The sequence below is a fragment of the Bombina bombina genome, chromosome 1 (assembly GCF_027579735.1).
Source record: "Bombina bombina isolate aBomBom1 chromosome 1, aBomBom1.pri, whole genome shotgun sequence".
NCBI classification, from domain to species: Eukaryota; Metazoa; Chordata; class Amphibia; order Anura; family Bombinatoridae; genus Bombina; species Bombina bombina.
Genome location: NC_069499.1, coordinates 1,550,635,182 through 1,550,652,919, shown reverse-complemented (window position 1 = coordinate 1,550,652,919; position 17,738 = coordinate 1,550,635,182). Strand labels below are relative to the sequence as shown.

At 41.0% G+C, this 17,738-nt stretch overlaps 1 protein-coding gene across 4 annotated transcripts in view; it reads right to left on the bottom strand.

Moving 5' to 3' along the window:
* LLGL2 (LLGL scribble cell polarity complex component 2) overlaps positions 1 to 17,738 on the bottom strand; it is a 252,137-nt gene that overhangs the window by 68,631 nt on the left and 165,768 nt on the right. For 3 of the 4 annotated variants that reach the window (XM_053709030.1, XM_053709034.1, XM_053709042.1), the window contains exons 22-23: positions 15,179 to 15,210; positions 7,018 to 7,068 (exon numbers count right to left, since the gene is read on the bottom strand). In XM_053709030.1, the coding sequence (XP_053565005.1) occupies positions 7,018 to 7,068; positions 15,179 to 15,210 (83 nt within the window). The remainder of the gene's footprint in view (positions 1 to 7,017; positions 7,069 to 15,178; positions 15,211 to 17,738) is intronic. The other variant, XR_008401782.1, reaches the window with a different exon arrangement.

The window sequence follows — 17,738 nt, the reverse complement described above, 5'->3', positions numbered from 1 at the left end:
TAGTTCATGGACTCTTGCCAATTACATGAAAGAAATCAGAATAGTCTGTGCATTAGAATCCTCCATTGCCAAGACTTTAATAAGAGCGCAAATTTGGAAAAACAAAACTGGCACCTGACACCTACAATGGCTGGGGCACTCATCACCTCCTATGACCGGGCCTCAGCGGAACACACTCTTTCCTTCAACGCCACTCTGTCAGGAATGCAGAAGGGGAAGAAGACCCACCCAAGCGTAAACACGCATGGTGACCTGATGCCATAAAATCCAAAAAGCGCGCCATCCAAAAGGCGGCAGGCTAAGCCCCATAACAAACAGCAAGTCTAAAAAAAAAGAAAAATCATAGCTCAAGGCAAGCCTAGCCACGATACCCGTCTCTGCCTCAGAGCCCAAATTTCTGCACACAAGAAAGCTGATCACATAAACATGATAAACAAACCCCATCCCGTTCATGAATCCACCTGATACGGGGGATAATCCCTTGATGCCTAGATCGAAGCAGAAGGAACCTCAATGAGGCCCATACTGAACTGTCATAACAAATTACATTACAGTAACGTAATAAAATGAAATCTTACTGGAATCCACGCCGTGGAACAGGAACACGGCTCTTCAAGTGTGACGAATAGTAGCATCCCCTCCGCCATGGACTTCAGAGGACTGCCGGTAGCGAAGGGAAGTTAGACAACGAAGCTCCCATCTGCGGACTCTCACTTTCGGTCAGGCCTTCACACGAGAGACCGACAGGACTACTTAAAAAGGAAATTTATGCTTACCTGATAAATGTATTTCTTTTTTGACACGTTGAGTCCACGGATCATCTTAATTACTAATAGGATATTCACCCCCTGGTCAGCAGGAGGAGGCAAAGAGCACCCCAGCAGAGCTGTTAAATAGCTCCTACCTTCGCTCCCACTCCAGTCATTCGACAGAAATTATGGAAAAAAAAAACAAGCCAAGGTGCAGAGGTGTCTGAAGTTTACAATAACTCACAACCTTAGAAGAACAGGGCGGGCCGTGGACTCGTGTCAAAAAAGAAATAAAATTTACCAGGTAAGAATAAATTTCCTTTTCTTTTTTAAGACACAATGAGTCCACGGATCATCTTAATTACTAATGGGATTCAATACCCAAGCTAGAGTACACAGATGATACGGGAGGGACAAGACAGGGAACCTAAACGGAAGGCACCACCGCTTGAAGAATCTAATACCTCAATTTACCTCTTCCTATCACTAACGTAGGCAAAGAGAATTACTGGAGTGGGAGGGAAGGGAGGAGCTATTTAACAGCTCTGCTGTGGTGCTCTTTGCCTCCTCCTGCTGACCAGGAGGTGAATATCCCATTAGTAATTAAGATGATCTGTGGAATCATCGTGTCTTAAAAAAGAAACTCCAGTCTCGTGTCGAAGGGTAGTACCCTCTATAAGAGACAAATCAGAGAAAAAATAAATTAAAGTATAATAAAAAACACTACTCTGCCAACCTCCTGGGACGAAAGGCAAAGAATGACTGGGGGATAGGGGAAGTGGGAGGAGTACTTGAGCCTTTGGCTGGTGGGTTTTTGCATCCTCCTGGTGGCCAGGTTTTTATTTCCCATAAGTAATGAATGCGGCTGTGGACTCTTTCCCATTAGGAAGAAAATGGATTTCATATCCCTTTAAAGCCTGCTTATATTTAGTCAAGTATTTTTCATAGTGTTTTATAATCTGCAGTACATTTAGGGGTATGCCCCTTTAAATGAGCAGTGTTCTACAATTGATTTTAATAGGGTGCTCAAATTATACCAAATTATGCGATTTTTGCACTAACAGGAAATTATGTAAGTGAGATATACGCCCTCCCTGCTATCTGGTGATTGGCCACTCATTTTATGGACTTAAAATAAATTGGTGCGCTTTTTAATGTGATGTTAATGTTTTGGGGTGTCTGCCCCTTTTATCAAGCTGAGTATTTAATAACAGAATTTATGTTTACCTGATAAATTACTTTCTCCAACGGTGTGTCCGGTCCACGGCGTCATCCTTACTTGTGGGGATATTCTCCTCCCCAACAGGAAATGGCAAAGAGCCCAGCAAAGCTGGTCACATGATCCCTCCTAGGCTCCGCCTACCCCAGTCATTCGACCGACGTTAAGGAGGAATATTTGCATAGGAGAAACCATATGTTACCGTGGTGACTGTAGTTAAAGAAAATAAATTATCAGACCTGATTAAAAAAACCAGGGCGGGCCGTGGACCGGACACACCGTTGGAGAAAGTAATTTATCAGGTAAACATAAATTCTGTTTTCTCCAACATAGGTGTGTCCGGTCCACGGCGTCATCCTTACTTGTGGGAACCAATACCAAAGCTTTAGGACACGGATGAAGGGAGGGAGCAAATCAGGTCACCTAAATGGAAGGCACCACGGCTTGCAAAACCTTTCTCCCAAAAATAGCCTCAGAAGAAGCAAAAGTATCAAATTTGTAAAATTTAGAAAAAGTGTGCAGTGAAGACCAAGTCACTGCCTTACATATCTGATCAACAGAAGCCTCGTTCTTGAAGGCCCATGTGGAAGCCACAGCCCTAGTGGAGTGAGCTGTGATTCTTTCAGGAGGCTGCCGTCCGGCAGTCTCATAAGCCAATCGGATAATGCTTTTAATCCAGAAGGAGAGAGAGGTAGAAGTTGCTTTTTGACCTCTCCGTTTACCAGAATAAACAACAAACAAAGACAAAGTTTGTCTGAAATCCTTAGTAGCTGCTAAGTAAAATTTGAGAGCACGAACTACATCCAAGTTGTGCAACAAACGTTCCTTCTTTGAAACTGGATTAAGACACAAAGAAGGCACAACTATCTCCTGGTTAATGTTTTTGTTAGAAACAACCTTTGGAAGAAAACCAGGTTTAGTACGCAAAACCACCTTATCTGCATGGAACACCAGATAAGGAGAAGAACACTGCAGAGCAGATAATTCTGAAACTCTTCTAGCAGAAGAAATTGCAACCAAAAACAAAACTTTCCAAGATAATAACTTAATATCAACGGAATGTAAGGGTTCAAACGGAACCCCCTAAAGAACTGAAAGAACTAGGTTGAGACTCCAAGGAGGAGTCAAAATTTTGTAAACAGGCTTGATTCTAACCAGAGCCTGAACAAAGGCTAGAACATCTGGCACAGCTGCCAGCTTTTTGTGAAGTAACACAGACAAGGCAGAAATCTGTCCCATCAAGGAACTTGCAGATAATCCTTTTTCCAATCCTTCTCGAAGGAAGGATAGACTCTTAGGAATCTTAACCTTGTCCCAAGGGAATCCTGCAGATTCACACCAACAGATATACCAAATTATGTGGTAATTTTTCTGGTTACAGGCTTTCAGGCCTGAACAAGAGTATTAATAACAGAATCTGAGAACCCTCGCTTTGATAAGATCAAGCGTTCAATCTCCAAGCAGTCAGCTGGAGTGGGTCGAACGGACCTAGAACAAGAAGGTCTCGTCTCAAAGGTAGCTTCCATGGTGGAGCCGATGACATATTCACCAGATCTGCATACCAAGTCCTGCGTGGCCACGCAGGAGCTATCAAAATCACCGACGCCCTCTCCTGATTGATCCTGGCTACCAGCCTGGGGATGAGAGGAAACGGCGGGAACACATAAGCTAGTTTGAAGGTCCAAGGTGCTACTAGTGCATCCACTAGAGCCGCCTTGGGATCCCTGGATCTGTACCCGTAGTAAGGAACTCTGAAGTTCTGACGAGAGGCCATCAGATCCATGTCTGGAATGCCCCACGGTTGAGTGACTTGGGCAAAGATTTCCGGATGGAGTTCCCACTCCCCCGGATGCAATGTCTGACGACTCAGAAAATCCGCTTCCCAATTTTCCACTCCTGGGATGTGGATAGCAGACAGGTGGCAGGAGTGAGACTCCGCCCATAGAATGATTTTGGTCACTTCTTCCATCGCTAGGGAACTCCTTGTTCCCCCCTGATGGTTGATGTATGAACTTGGCCCTCGCTAGCTGAGGCCAAGCTTTGAGAGCATTGAATATCGCTCTCAGTTCCAGAATATTTATCGGTAGAAGAGATTCTACCCGAGACCAAAGACCCTGAGCTTTCAGGGATCCCCAGACCGCGCCCCAGCCCATCAGACTGGCGTTGGTCGTGACAATGACCCACTCTGGTCTGCGGAAGGTCATCCCTTGTGACAGGTTGTCCAGGGACAGCCACCAACGGAATGAGTCTCTGGTCCTCTGATTTACTTGTATCTTCGGAGACAAGTCTGAATAGTCCCCATTCCACTGACTGAGCATGAACAGTTGTAATGGTCTTAGATGAATGCGCACAAAAGGAACTATGTCCATTGCCGCTACCATCAAACCTATCACTTCCATGCACTGCGCTATGGAAGGAAGAGGAACGGAATGAAGTATCCGACAAGAGTCTAGAAGTTTTGTTTTTCTGGCTTCTGTCAGAAAAATCCTCATTTCTAAGGAGTCTATTATAGTTCCCAAGAAGGGAACCCTCGTTGACGGAGATAGAGAACTCTTTTCCACGTTCACTTTCCATCCGTGAGATCTGAGAAAGGCCAGGACAATGTCCGTGTGAGCCTTTACTTGAGGAAGGGACGACGCTCGAATCAGAATGTCGTCCAAGTAAGGTACTACAGCAATGCCCCTTGGTCTTAGCACCGCCAGAAGGGACCCTAGTACCTATGAGAAAATCCTAGGAGCAGTGGCTAATCCGAAAGAAAACGCCACGAACTGGAAATGCTTGTCCAGGAATTCAAACCTTAGGAACCGATGATGTTCCTTGTGGATAGGAATATGTAGATACGCATCCTTGAAATCCACCTTGGACATGAATTGACCTTCCTGGATGGAAGGAAGGAGTGTTCGAATGGTTTCCATCTTGAACGATGGAACCTTGAGAAACTTGTTCAAGATCTTGAGATCTAAGATTGGTCTGAACGTTCCCTCTTTTTTGGGAACTATGAACAGATTGGAGTAGAACCCCATCCCTTGTTCTCCTAATGGAACAGGATGAATCACTCCCATTTTTAGCAGGTCTGCTACCCAATGTAAGAATGCCTGTCTTCTTATGTGATCTGAAGACAACTGAGACCTGTGGAACCTCCCCCTTGGAGGAAGCCCCTTGAACTCCAGAGAATAACCTTGGGAGACTATTTCTAGCGCCCAAGGATCCAGAACATCTCTTGCCCCAGCCTGAGCGAAGAGAGAGAGTCTGCCCCCCACCAGATCCGGTCCCGGATCGGGGGCCCGCATTTCATGCTGTCTTGGTAGCAGTGGCAGGTTTCCTGGCCTGCTTTCCTTTGTTCCAGCCTTGCATAGGTCTCCAGGCTGGATTGGCTTGAGAAGTATTACCTTCCTGCTTAGAGGACGTAGCCCTTGGGGCTGATCCGTTTCTGCGAAAGGGACGAAACTTAGGTTTATTTTTGGTCTTGAAAAGACCTATCCTGAGGAAGGGCGTGGCCCTTGCCCCCAGTGATATCAGAGATAATCTCTATATATATCATAAATGACAAGCCTAATCAAGGGGTACAGGAGAGAAAAAAGGGAGAGAAAAAAGGTTGGGTACCGCTGATCTAGTCATCTACAACCTTGAAGGGACAGTAAACACCTTGTAAATGATTTATCTGCAGTCTTGCAATAAATATACTAGGCAAGAACAATTTTTAATACATTAACATCTAGTTTGCTGCAGCTGTTTTTCCATAGCCAATCTCACCTATCACCACTTGTTTTATTTGGAGGAGCAAATACAGACTTGTAATTGGCACAGCTAGCCACAGTCATTATATTAGCACAGTCTTCTTCTGCTGAAGTCAATTAAAGTGAATGTAAATCCTAGCGTTTTACAAACGCTAGGATTTACTATTGAAACAAATAAAGGGGACTTTCATTCATGAAGTATAAGATACTTCATGTAGAAAGCTCCTTTATTTGATTCAATCGATCGCCGCTCTTATCTCCTACAGCAGAGCACGCTAAAAAAAATATTGGCTAAGAGGTGACATTTTCATCTCTTAGTCAATAGCAGTGCAGTAAATCCGGCTCCCATGGGAAAACGTCACCTCTTAGCCAAAAAATGTTTTAGCTGTGGGCTGCTGTAGCAGCTAAAAACGGCAATCGATTGAATCAAAGGAGCTTTCTACATGAAGTATCTTATACTTCATGAATGAAAGTGCCCTTTATTTGTAAAACTCTAGGATTTACTTTTTACTTTAAGGACATATATGTGACAAAGTGAATTTGCACTCCCAGTTCTCAGAACTAAAAAAAAAGTTCTGGATTAAAATTACAGGAGTGGGGGGGCAAAAAACAATGAAAGTATATTGCAACTTTTTCCTACTACATAACAATCTCAAAGTGTTTACTGTCCGATGCAATTTGGAAATCAGCAGTCTCTCCAATCTCTCTGACAGTGGATCTATTAAGAATGAAGCGCCCTTTTATATATTACAGATAATAGTGAGAAATAATAAAAAAGGATAGTAAGGCAGCTTTCAGAGTCCAAGTAAAAAAAATAATAATCCAATAGAAACACAATTGAAATGAGTATGGAATGGCTAGATTAACATTTCACTAAAAGAATAGGATAACTTGGTAAAACACTCAAATTAGAGAATTTTTAAATTAAGAGAAAAAAAAAAAAAAAAGGTTTCCCCTAAATTTGGAATTTTATTGAAATAGATCATCAACTTAAACCCTTGTCATTTTTTCCTTCTTCCTCATTCCACCTTCCTTCAACATGTTCACTTTATAACCTTTGTTGTGTTGTTTGAATGGAAGCGACCTCACCATCTGATTACTATGCTATCTATCCTAGTAATCTCTTTGCATTTTAATTGCTATTGCAATACAACAATACAACATGTTGTCTTATGCGTTCTATAGTAATAATAATAATATGCATCCCATACACCTAACTAATAACGTGCTGGTGTGACAGGATCCTATATCCCTGCTTTGTGAGTTATACTATAAACAAATTGTGTGCACATACAGCAGACCACCTACTTACTTTCATCATTCAGCAGCGCATGTTCCATCAGTGCACCCCGGGACCTGAGTACTGGCATAGAAGACAAAAAGGTTACACACCAGGCATTAAGCAGACACATTGCTATTAGGAGCTTTAAGATTGCAGTAAAATAGTATTTCTTGGTGCCCCCTAAAATGGACAATTTCTTTGTTCCATCTAAAATATGCACTTCATATATAAGAAGCTATCCCAGTTTTATTTTTAATTTATTTATATTAAAAGTTCAATCCTGTGCCAGACAGAATCAGAGGCTTGCCCTACCAAACTAGTGTAACTTAAGTGATGTGGTGCCTATTAGCCAGTAAGCAGCATTAGTGGCACAAAAACACAGGTTTTAACCAAAGCTTTCTAACACCTTTAATTGCTGCTTTTCATATTTATGATAGGTATCCAGGTATCTGAAAGAGTTTCTGCAGATGTTCAATCATTAGCACAGGAATGCAATAAAAGCTTAAAGGGACAGTCCAGTCAAAATTAAGCTTTCATGATTCAGATATAAAAACGTTCCAGATGATTACTTCATTCTCTTTGTATGTTTTGTTGAAGAGTAGGCTCAGGGGCAGCAATGTCTGACTGGGAGCTAGCTGAACACACTGTTGAGCCGATGACGAGACATGTGCAGTCCACAATCACAAGCTAGCTCCTGAGACTACCTAGGTTTACTCTTCAACAAAGGATACCCAAAGGAACAAAAGCAAATTTAATAGCAGCAGTAAATTGGAAAGTTGATGAAAATTGTATGCTCTATCCAAATAATTTAACTTGGACTTTACGGTGCCTTTAATTTCAACATAGTGGCACCCATGTCTAGAGGGAATAACAATGCTATGCTCATAAAAATGTGTTTAGTGTCCATTTAAGAACCGTTACTTTAATATTAGGAAGAAAAATAATCCCTCTTGTAATGAGCCCTTAAAAATAAACTATTTCAGCAGAACAACAACAACCACCCACCCACTCATCACTGCAGACCATATTGTAAAAAAATAATATCCTTAGTCTTACTTGTGCGTGCTGCATTTGCAATGCTAGAAGGCTACATTCTTAGAAGCCCTTAATCATCTTGAACTGGACGTATAACAGAGAAAAAGCACCAGGTAAGATTAAAGTAAACCTTTCTGGTTGTGCAAGCTCGCCTCTTAAAGGGACCGTCTACTTGAAAATTGTTATTGTCTAAAAAGATAGAAAATCCCACTTTTGCATAACCAACACTTAAATGAATACACTTTTTACCTCTAATTAAAGTAAAGGTAAACTTTGGTGAATGAAAGCAGTTTTTTAAAATACTATTAAAAACAGGGGCACTTTCATTCAAAGCTTACAGTTTTTTTTAACAAAAACGGCTGCTTTGTAATCTTTGATGAATGAAAGTGCCCCTGTTTTTAATAGTATTTTTAAAAAACTGGCTCATTCACCAATGTTTACCTTCACTTTAAAGGGACATTAAACGCAAATTTTATCTTTCATGATTTAGAAAGAGAATGCAATTTTAAACAACTTTCTAATTTACTTCTATTATCTAATTTGCTTAGATCTCTTGATATTCTTTGCTGAAAAGCATATCTAGCTCAGAAGATGCTGATTGGTGGCTGCACACAAATGCCTCGTGTGATTGGCTCACCCATGTGCATTGCTATTTCTTAAACAAAGGCTATCTAAAGAATGAAACAAATTAGATAATTGAAGTAAATTGGAATTTTGTTTAAAATTGTATTCTCCATCTGAATTATGAAAGAAAAAATTTGGGTTTAATGTTCCTTTAACTGTTTCTAAGCCCCTGCAGACTGCGCTTTATCTCAGAGCTATGTGTAACCTTGCATTTTAGCCAATCAGTGCTGGTTCTTGCATAAAAATTATTCTCCACAAGAGTGAGCACTAGGTTATCTATATGGCATACATGAGCAAGTGCTGTCCAGCTTTTGCGGAAGATTTTAAAATCACAGAGATAAGGGGCAGCCTGCAAGGGCTTAGAAACAGGCAAACTTAGAGGTTAAAGTATACTAATGTAGCAATGTTGCTGGGGAATGGGTAGTTAAATAAGTTATCTATCTTTTTAAAACAATATAAAATCAAATTGACAGTCTGTTAAATACCCAACAAGGCAATCTTCAATAGGATTTACAACAAAAAGGGTTTAACACCCACAGAAAGTCTCTCTCGGAAGTAACCCTTGCAGCAGCTATCAGCTAAAATGGTAGCACCTGGTACTGGTAAAACCTTTGATGAGAACAAATCAAATACTGCTACATTTGTCACAATGTGTGCTCACGTCTAGCTTCATAAACATTACATTTTGTATCAGTTTACCAAGTTAGTCTTGGAACAGAGATAGATAAACCAGTAAGGTGTAAAATAAAAAATTGTCAAACATATGTCCAAGATTATGAGAGCATTTCAAATTATCAGACCCATTGGTCAAAAAATTTAATTTTGATATTAAATTTCATATTTATTCTGAAGAGTTTTTAGTTGCGTAGTCATTTCTTATTGTATGCTATTTTGGCAATATCTACAATACATATTTACGTTTATTACTACTAATATATTTGGTAAATAAACAAAATGTATATGTTTTTACAGATGGGTAAACAAAGTGACTTGTCGTTAAAGAAATTCGGTCAAATGGACAGCCTGTTAAAGGCAAAATAACATGTTGCAGTACAAGATTGCTGAAATAGTAGGTGTATCATGTAGTGTGTAAAGAATATTAGGAAAAAACTAAATTTATGCTTACCTGATAAATTTATTTATTTCTTGACACGATGAGTCCACGGATCATCTAATTACTATTGCCCATGAGGAAGAAACAGCCCTCGTGGAATGAGCCGTAACACTCTCTGGAGGTTGCTGTCCAGCAGTATCATAAGCAAAACGAATGATACTCTTCAGCCAAAAAGTAGCCGTAGCTTTCTGGCCCATACGTTTTCCAGAGAAAACCACAAACAAGGCAGAGGACTGACGAAAATCCTTGGTCGCCTGCACGAACCACATCTAAATTGTGTAGAAGTTGTTCCTTCTGAGAAGAAGGATTAGGACACAATGAAAGAACCACAATTTCCTGAAACAACTTTAGGAAGAAAATCTAACTTTGTACGTAAAACTACCTTACCTGAATGAAAAATAAGGTAAGGTGACTGGCTTTGACACTCTACGAGCAGAAGAAATAGCCACTAGAAACAAAAATTTTCCAAGATAACAACTTAATATCTAAGGAATGCATAGGCTCAAACGGAGTCCTTTGAAGAACCTTAAGAACTAAATTAAGACTCCAGGGAGGAGTAACTGGTTTGAACACAGGCCTGATCCTGACTAAGGCCTGACAAAACGACTTTACGTCTGGAACGTCTGCCAGACGTTTGTGTAACAAAAATAGACGAGGCAAATATTTGACCCTTTAGGAAACTTTTCGATAATCCCTACTCCAAACCTTCTTGGAGAAATGACAGAATTCTAGGAATCCTAACTCTACTCCAAGAGTAGCCTTTGGATTCACACCAATATAGGTATTTACGTCATATCTCATGGTAAATCCTCCTAGTCACAGGTTTAAGAGCCTGAATCATGGTCTCAATGACCGAATCTGAAAATCCCCTCTTGGATAAAATTAAGCATTCAATCCTTTGGATGAATGAAGGGCCCCTGAAGTAGAAGGTCCTTCCTCAACAGAAGTCTCCAAGGTGGAAGAGATGACATTTCCACCAGGTCTGAATACCAAATCTTGCTAGGCCAAGCCGGTGCAATGAGGATCATTGATGCCCTTTCCGGCTTGATTCAAGCAATGACCCAAGGGAGAAGAGCTGAGGAAATAGGTATGCCTGACTGAAATTCCAAGGTACCGCCAGGGCATCTATCACCACCACCTGAGGGTCCCTGGACCTCCATCCGTACCTCAGAAGCTTGGTATTCTGTCGAGATGCCATGAGATCCAATTCCGGCTGACCCCATTCGAGAATCAGGCTGGAAAGCACTTCTGGATGGAGTTCCCACTCCCCCAGGTGAAAGGTCTGTCTGCTCAGGAAGTCCGCCTCCCAGTTGTCCACCCCTGGGATGTGGATCGCCGACAGACAGCAAGAGTGAGTCTCCGCCCACCGAATTATCTTGGCTACCTCTGTCATTGCTAAGGAACTCTGCGTTCCTCCCTGATGATTGATGTAAGCCACTGAAGTTATGTTGTCCGACTGGAACCTGATAAACTGGGCCGAGGGTAACTGGGGCCAGGCCAAAAGAGCATTGACGATCGCTCTCAGCTCCAGAATGTTTATAGGCAGAACAGACTCTGACTGAGTCCAAAGTCCCTGAGCCTTCAGGGAGCCCCAGACTGCTCCACATCCTAGAAGGCTGGCGTCTGTTGTCACAATCACCCAGGAGGGTCTGCGAAAGCAGGTTCCCTGAGAGAGATGATCCTGAGACAACCACCATTGAAGAGAATTCCTTTTCTCCTGCTCCAGTAGAATATGAGGAGACAAATCCGCATAATCTTTTTTTATAATAACATTTCCGTGTGGGACCTCGCTTGTTGAAAGGATGGCGCCTGGACCAGGATGTCATCCAGATAGGGAGCCACTGCAATGCCCCGTAATCGGAGCACCGCCAACAGAGATCTCAGAACCCTTGAGAAAATTCTGGGAGCTGTGGCAAGACCGAAAGGAAGAGCCACGAATTGGAAGTGTTTGTCTAGAAAGGGAAACCTTAGAAACTTGCGATGATCCCTTTGAATGGGAACATGCATGTACGTGTCCTTTAAATCCACGGTTGTCATAAATTGACCATCTTGGACCAAAGGAAGAATGGAACAAATAGTTTCCATCTTGAAGGACGGTACTCTGAGGAATTTGTTTAGACTCTTGAGATCTAAAATTGGCCTGAATGTTCCCTCCTCTTTGGGAACCACGAACAGATTGGAATAAAACCCCAGACCTCGTTCCTGTATTGGAACAGGAACTATCACTCCCAGGTCGGAGAGGTGCTGTACACAGTTGAAGAACGCCTCTCTTTTTGTCTGGTCTGAAGATAATCTTGAAAGCAGAAACCTGCCCCTGGGAGGAAAAGTCTTGAACTCTAGTTTGTATCCCTGGGACACAATGTCCACCGTCCAGGGATCTTGAACATCTCGAACCAAAGCCTGAGCGAACAGCAGGCTTCTTGGATTGCTTTCCCCTATTCCAAGACTGATTGGGTCTGCAGGAAGGCTTAGACTGCTCCTGCTTGAAAGAGGGAGTGGAAGGATTTCCCTTGAAATTTCGAAAGGAACAAATTTTTTTGTTTATTTCTCTTATCCCGAGGGAGAGAATGTCCCTTAACCTCCGATAATATCAGAAATGATCTCCGTCAAACCAGGTCCAAACAAGGTCTTTCCCTTGTAAGGAATCGCCAAAAGTTTAGACTTAGATGAACATAACGCTCTGCGGGCCAATATGGCAAAGCCTGAAATCTTATCTCCCAGCTTAATAACCTGAAGGGAAGCATCTGTAATATAGGAGTTGGCTAACTTAAGGGCCTTTATCCTAACCTGGATTTCTTTGAGAGGGGCGTCTGTCTGAATAGAATCAGACAACACATCAAACCAGTACGCCGCCACACTGGTGACAGTAGCAATACAAACCGCAGGTTGCCATTGTAAACCCTGATGTACATACATTCTCTTGAGCAACCCCTCTAACTTCTTATCCATAGGATCCTTAAAGGAACAACTATCCTCTATGGGAATAGTAGTTCTTGGCTAGTGTGGAAATTGCCCCTTTCAGCCTTGGGTACCGTCTGCCAAGACTCCTCGATAGAGTCTGCTAAATGAAACATCTTTTTAAAAATAGGAGATGGAGAAAAAAGGGGATACCTGGTTTCTCCCATTCCTTAGCAATAATCTCTGTAACCCTATCTGGTACAGGAAAAACTTCCACCATGGAGGGCACGTCAAAATACTTAATTTACTGGACTTTTTAGGATTGACTACGACGGTAGTGTCGGAGTCGTCCAGGGTAGCTAAAACCTCCTTAAGTAACAAACGGAGGTGTTCACGCTTAAACCTGAAAGAAACAACTTCAGTTACTCCTCTTCAGGCTTCTGGGAAGAAACATTTGGAATAGCCACTACTGTATAAGCAACATTATTCACTGATTGAATACATTTCCTCTTGCGCTTTCCCTGCAGCATGGGAAAAGCCGACAATGCATCAGATACCGCCGATGACATTAGAGAAGCGATGTCTTGCAAGGTAACTCCAGGTGGAGTTTGAGAGGAAGTGCAGGGCACTGCATGTGTGGGCGATAGAATTTGGGACACTTGAGGAGAAAGTTGCGGCATATATTGAACATTGTCATTAGACTCCTGAACAGCACCCGCCTTAGGAGTTGGCTCAGAAAAAAAAGTCTATCCCTCTAATTTAAAGGGATTGGTGGTTCCACATTGGCATCATGACATTTTGCAGGGCCTCTTGGTCCATTCTGACTCACAATGGATGAATTAATCAAATAAAAGTCTTACATTTTTTAATAAAAATTAAAACAGAAAAAAAACGTTACTGTTTCTTAAAATTTTAAAAACGTAACTTTTTTACTTTTGTGTGCAGAAAAGGCTATATAGCTACACAAATAATGCAGAACACCTCTACACCTCAGCTTAACTTTGCTGAGGTGCCTACCTGCCCTTCTGACACCGGGTACAATCTCTTCAGTAAACAATTCGGAACTCAGCTGTAGATGTTATAACGAACCGCTGTCCGGTCCTAACGCATGTGTTAACACTGAGGACTTTGTTTATAACCCTCTCGTTCCTTCCGATAACAGGAAGTGCTAAGAAATTGGTGCGCAACCCAAATTGGTGCCACACATAGCTCCGCCCATCGTGGACGTTTCAAAAAGCAATCTCCTGGTCGGCATTTTGTTAAAGTTAAGCCACCGGGAGTAGTGAAAAGTCACCTCATACTGAGCCTATCTCCTTAGCCCCTGTGATCTAAGCCACCGGGTACAGTGAAAAAAACCACCTCATATTGAGTCTCTCCTCAGCCCGAGTGCCTGCCTAGAAAGTGCTGTCGTTAAGTCCCCTCCTGTTATCTAGAATAAAAAGTCAGCACTTACCTCTTAAATCTGCCAGACAGCAAGGCAGCTCACCAGGTTTGAGTGGTCCTCTCCCTCACATAGCCCTGTGGAGAAAAGATAAAGCCTGAGTAATCTTACTTAGGCTATCAGGATTAGGACAGCATAAATATATGGGAGGCGCAGTGAGAATTTTGTCCCACAAGTTCCCATTGCTCTAAAGACACCACTGCTCTACTGAAGAGACTGTTATGAACTAAGGCTAAACCCCAGAACAAAGCAGCAGAATCTTTTACTTAACACCTAACTTTACCACTTCCTTGCTCTAACGTAAGCAAAGAGAATGACTGGGGTGGGAGGGAAGGGAGGTGATATTTAACAGCTTTTGCTGTGGTGCTCTTTGCAGCTTCCTGCTGGGCAGGAGTAGTATTCCCAATAGTAATTAGATGATCCGTGGACTCATCGTGTCATTAGAAAGAAAAATGGCCTGTTAGCCAGAAACCATCCCCACAATTTTTTTTTTTTAATTTTTTTTATTTTTTTTTACAGAGCTACGTGATACACCTACACTTTCAGCAGCAATCTTATTCTGCAACATATTTTTTGCCTTCAACAGGCTGTCAATTTGACCGATTTCTTTAACAAGTCAAGTCACTTTGTTTACCCATCTGTAAAAACATACGTGTTAATTTACCAAATATTTTATTATTACATTAAATTACACGTAAATATGTATTGCGAATGTTGTCAATATAACATGGAAAAAGAAATGATTACAAAACAACAACAAAAAAAATCAGACCGCTATTAATAAATATGAAATGCATTTTGAAATGATGATTTTTGACCAATGGTTCTAATAGTTCGTTAACCTTGCCAAACTTTAAATTTGATTAAAATATGCATTACATCGCATACTACATATATAATATTGCAGAAGTGTCCTTCAAAATTTTAGGAAATCCAATTTAGTGAGATATGGACCTTCTAAAGCACAACTTTACTTTATTAAATTCCACAGGCAACCTTTTATTTATCAGAGCTTGTGGTTTGATACTGCAAACCCATAGAGCTTTAGCGAATCTATCCGTGTCTTTTTCTAACCTTACCATCAGAGTCCCCATCACTTCTGCTGGATTTCCTGCACAGAGGTAGAAAGACATAAGAAACAGAAAGAAACAGGTCACACACACAAAAAAAACCCCACAATAATGCATGAGTGTGATATTTACCAAACAAAATACAAAGCCGAAAAATAAAAATGGTCTTATTAAACTTGTATTCTATATTAGGACACCTACAATTGAGCACACCCAGTTAAGACAATTTAATGGGTAAAAGATGTTTTATGAGAGATGTAGCATGATCACAAAAAACCAGTTTGATCATTACATTATCATTTTTATTCCATAGAATCATTGTTAAATTTAGGATCTCAATTAATGGCATCTCCCCTAGGGACACGGTAAGCTCTCTAGATGAGACAATGGTATGGTATTATTTTGCCTTACAATATTAAGGGGGCAGAGCATGTGGCAGGAACCTGGTAAAAGACATTTACAGCCTATAGCTGTCCTGTCTAGAGTATCGGCTGCGTAACATTCATCCCTTCAGAGCAATAAAATATACTGTAGAATAAGGAAAAACATTTTCCTTTTTTAGATTTATAGTATTAGATGGGAGCTATTTGGTGCATTAGTTGAACATGTACCCCTACAGCACTTACAAGTGAAATCTAAACAGATATACAGCAAGATAATTACAATATTTATGGCTTTCTGTAGTAGAAATTTATTTAAATAAAAAACATAATTTATGTAAGAACTTACCTGATAAATTCATTTCTTTCATATTAGCAAGAGTCCATGAGCTAGTGACGTATGGGATATACATTCCTACCAGGAGGGGCAAAGTTTCCCAAACCTCAAAATGCCTATAAATACACCCCTCACCACACCCACAATTCAGTTTAACGAATAGCCAAGAAGTGGGGTGATAAAAAAGTGCGAAAGCATATAAAATAAGGAATTGGAATAATTGTGCTTTATACAAAATCATAACCACCACAAAAAAAGGGCGGGCCTCATGGACTCTTGCTAATATGAAAGAAATGAATTTATCAGGTAAGTTCTTACATAAATTATGTTTTCTTTCATGTAATTAGCAAGAGTCCATGAGCTAGTGACGTATGGGATAATGACTACCCAAGAAGTGGATCTTTCCACACAAGAGTCACTAGAGAGGGAGGGATAAAATAAAGACAGCCAATTCCTGCTGAAAATAATCCACACCCAAAATAAAGTTTAACGAAAAACATAAGCAGAAGATTCAAACTGAAACCGCTGCCTGAAGTACTTTTCTACCAAAAACTGCTTCAGAAGAAGAAAATACATCAAAATGGTAGAATTTAGTAAAAGTATGCAAAGAGGACCAAGTCGCTGCTTTGCAGATCTGGTCAACCGAAGCTTCATTCCTAAACGCCCAGGAAGTAGAAACTGACCTAGTAGAATGAGCTGTAATCCTCTGAGGCGGAGTTTTACCCGACTCAACATAGGCAAGATGAATTAAAGATTTCAACCAAGATGCCAAAGAAATGGCAGAAGCTTTCTGGCCTTTTCTAGAACCGGAAAAGATAACAAATAGACTAGAAGTCTTTCGGAAAGACTTAGAGCTTTGAAATATTATGTTGAAGCTACTAACAACATCCAAAGAATGCAACGATTTCTCCTTAGAATTCTTAGGATTAGGACATAATGAAGGAACCACAATTTCTCTACTAATGTTGTTGGAATTCACAACTTTAGGTAAAAATTCAAAAGAAGTTCGCAACACTGCCTTATCCTGATGAAAAATCAGAAAAGGAGACTCACAAGAAAGAGCAGATAATTCAGAAACTCTTCTGGCAGAAGAGATGGCCAAAAGGAACAAAACTTTCCAAGAAAGTAATTTAATGTCCAATGAATGCATAGGTTCAAACGGAGGAGCTTGAAGAGCTCCCAGAACCAAATTCAAACTCCAAGGAGGAGAAATTGACTTAATGACAGGTTTTATACGAACCAAAGCTTGTACAAAACAATGAATATCAGGAAGAATAGCAATCTTTCTGTGAAAAAGAACAGAAAGAGCAGAGATTTGTCCTTTCAAAGAACTTGCGGACAAACCTTTATCTAAACCATCCTGAAGGAACTGTAAAATTCTCGGTATTCTAAAAGAATGCCAGGAAAAATGATGAGAAAGACACCAAGAAATATAAGTCTTCCAGACTCTATAATATATCTCTCGAGATACAGATTTACGAGCCTGTAACATAGTATTAATCACAGAGTCAGAGAAACCTCTTTGACCAAGAATCAAGCGTTCAATATCCATACCTTTAAATTTAAGGATTTCAGATCCTGATGGAAAAAAGGACCTTGTGACACAAGGTCTGGTCTTAACGGAAGAGTCCACGGCTGGCAAGAGGCCATCCGGACAAGATCCGCATACCAAAACCTGTGAGGCCATGCCGGAGCTACCAGCAGAACAAACGAGCATTCCTTCAGAATCTTGGAGATTACTCTTGGAAGAAGAACTAGGGGCGGAAAGATATAGGCAGGATGATACTTCCAAGGAAGTGATAATGCATCCACTGCCTCCGCCTGAGGATCCCGGGATCTGGACAGATACCTG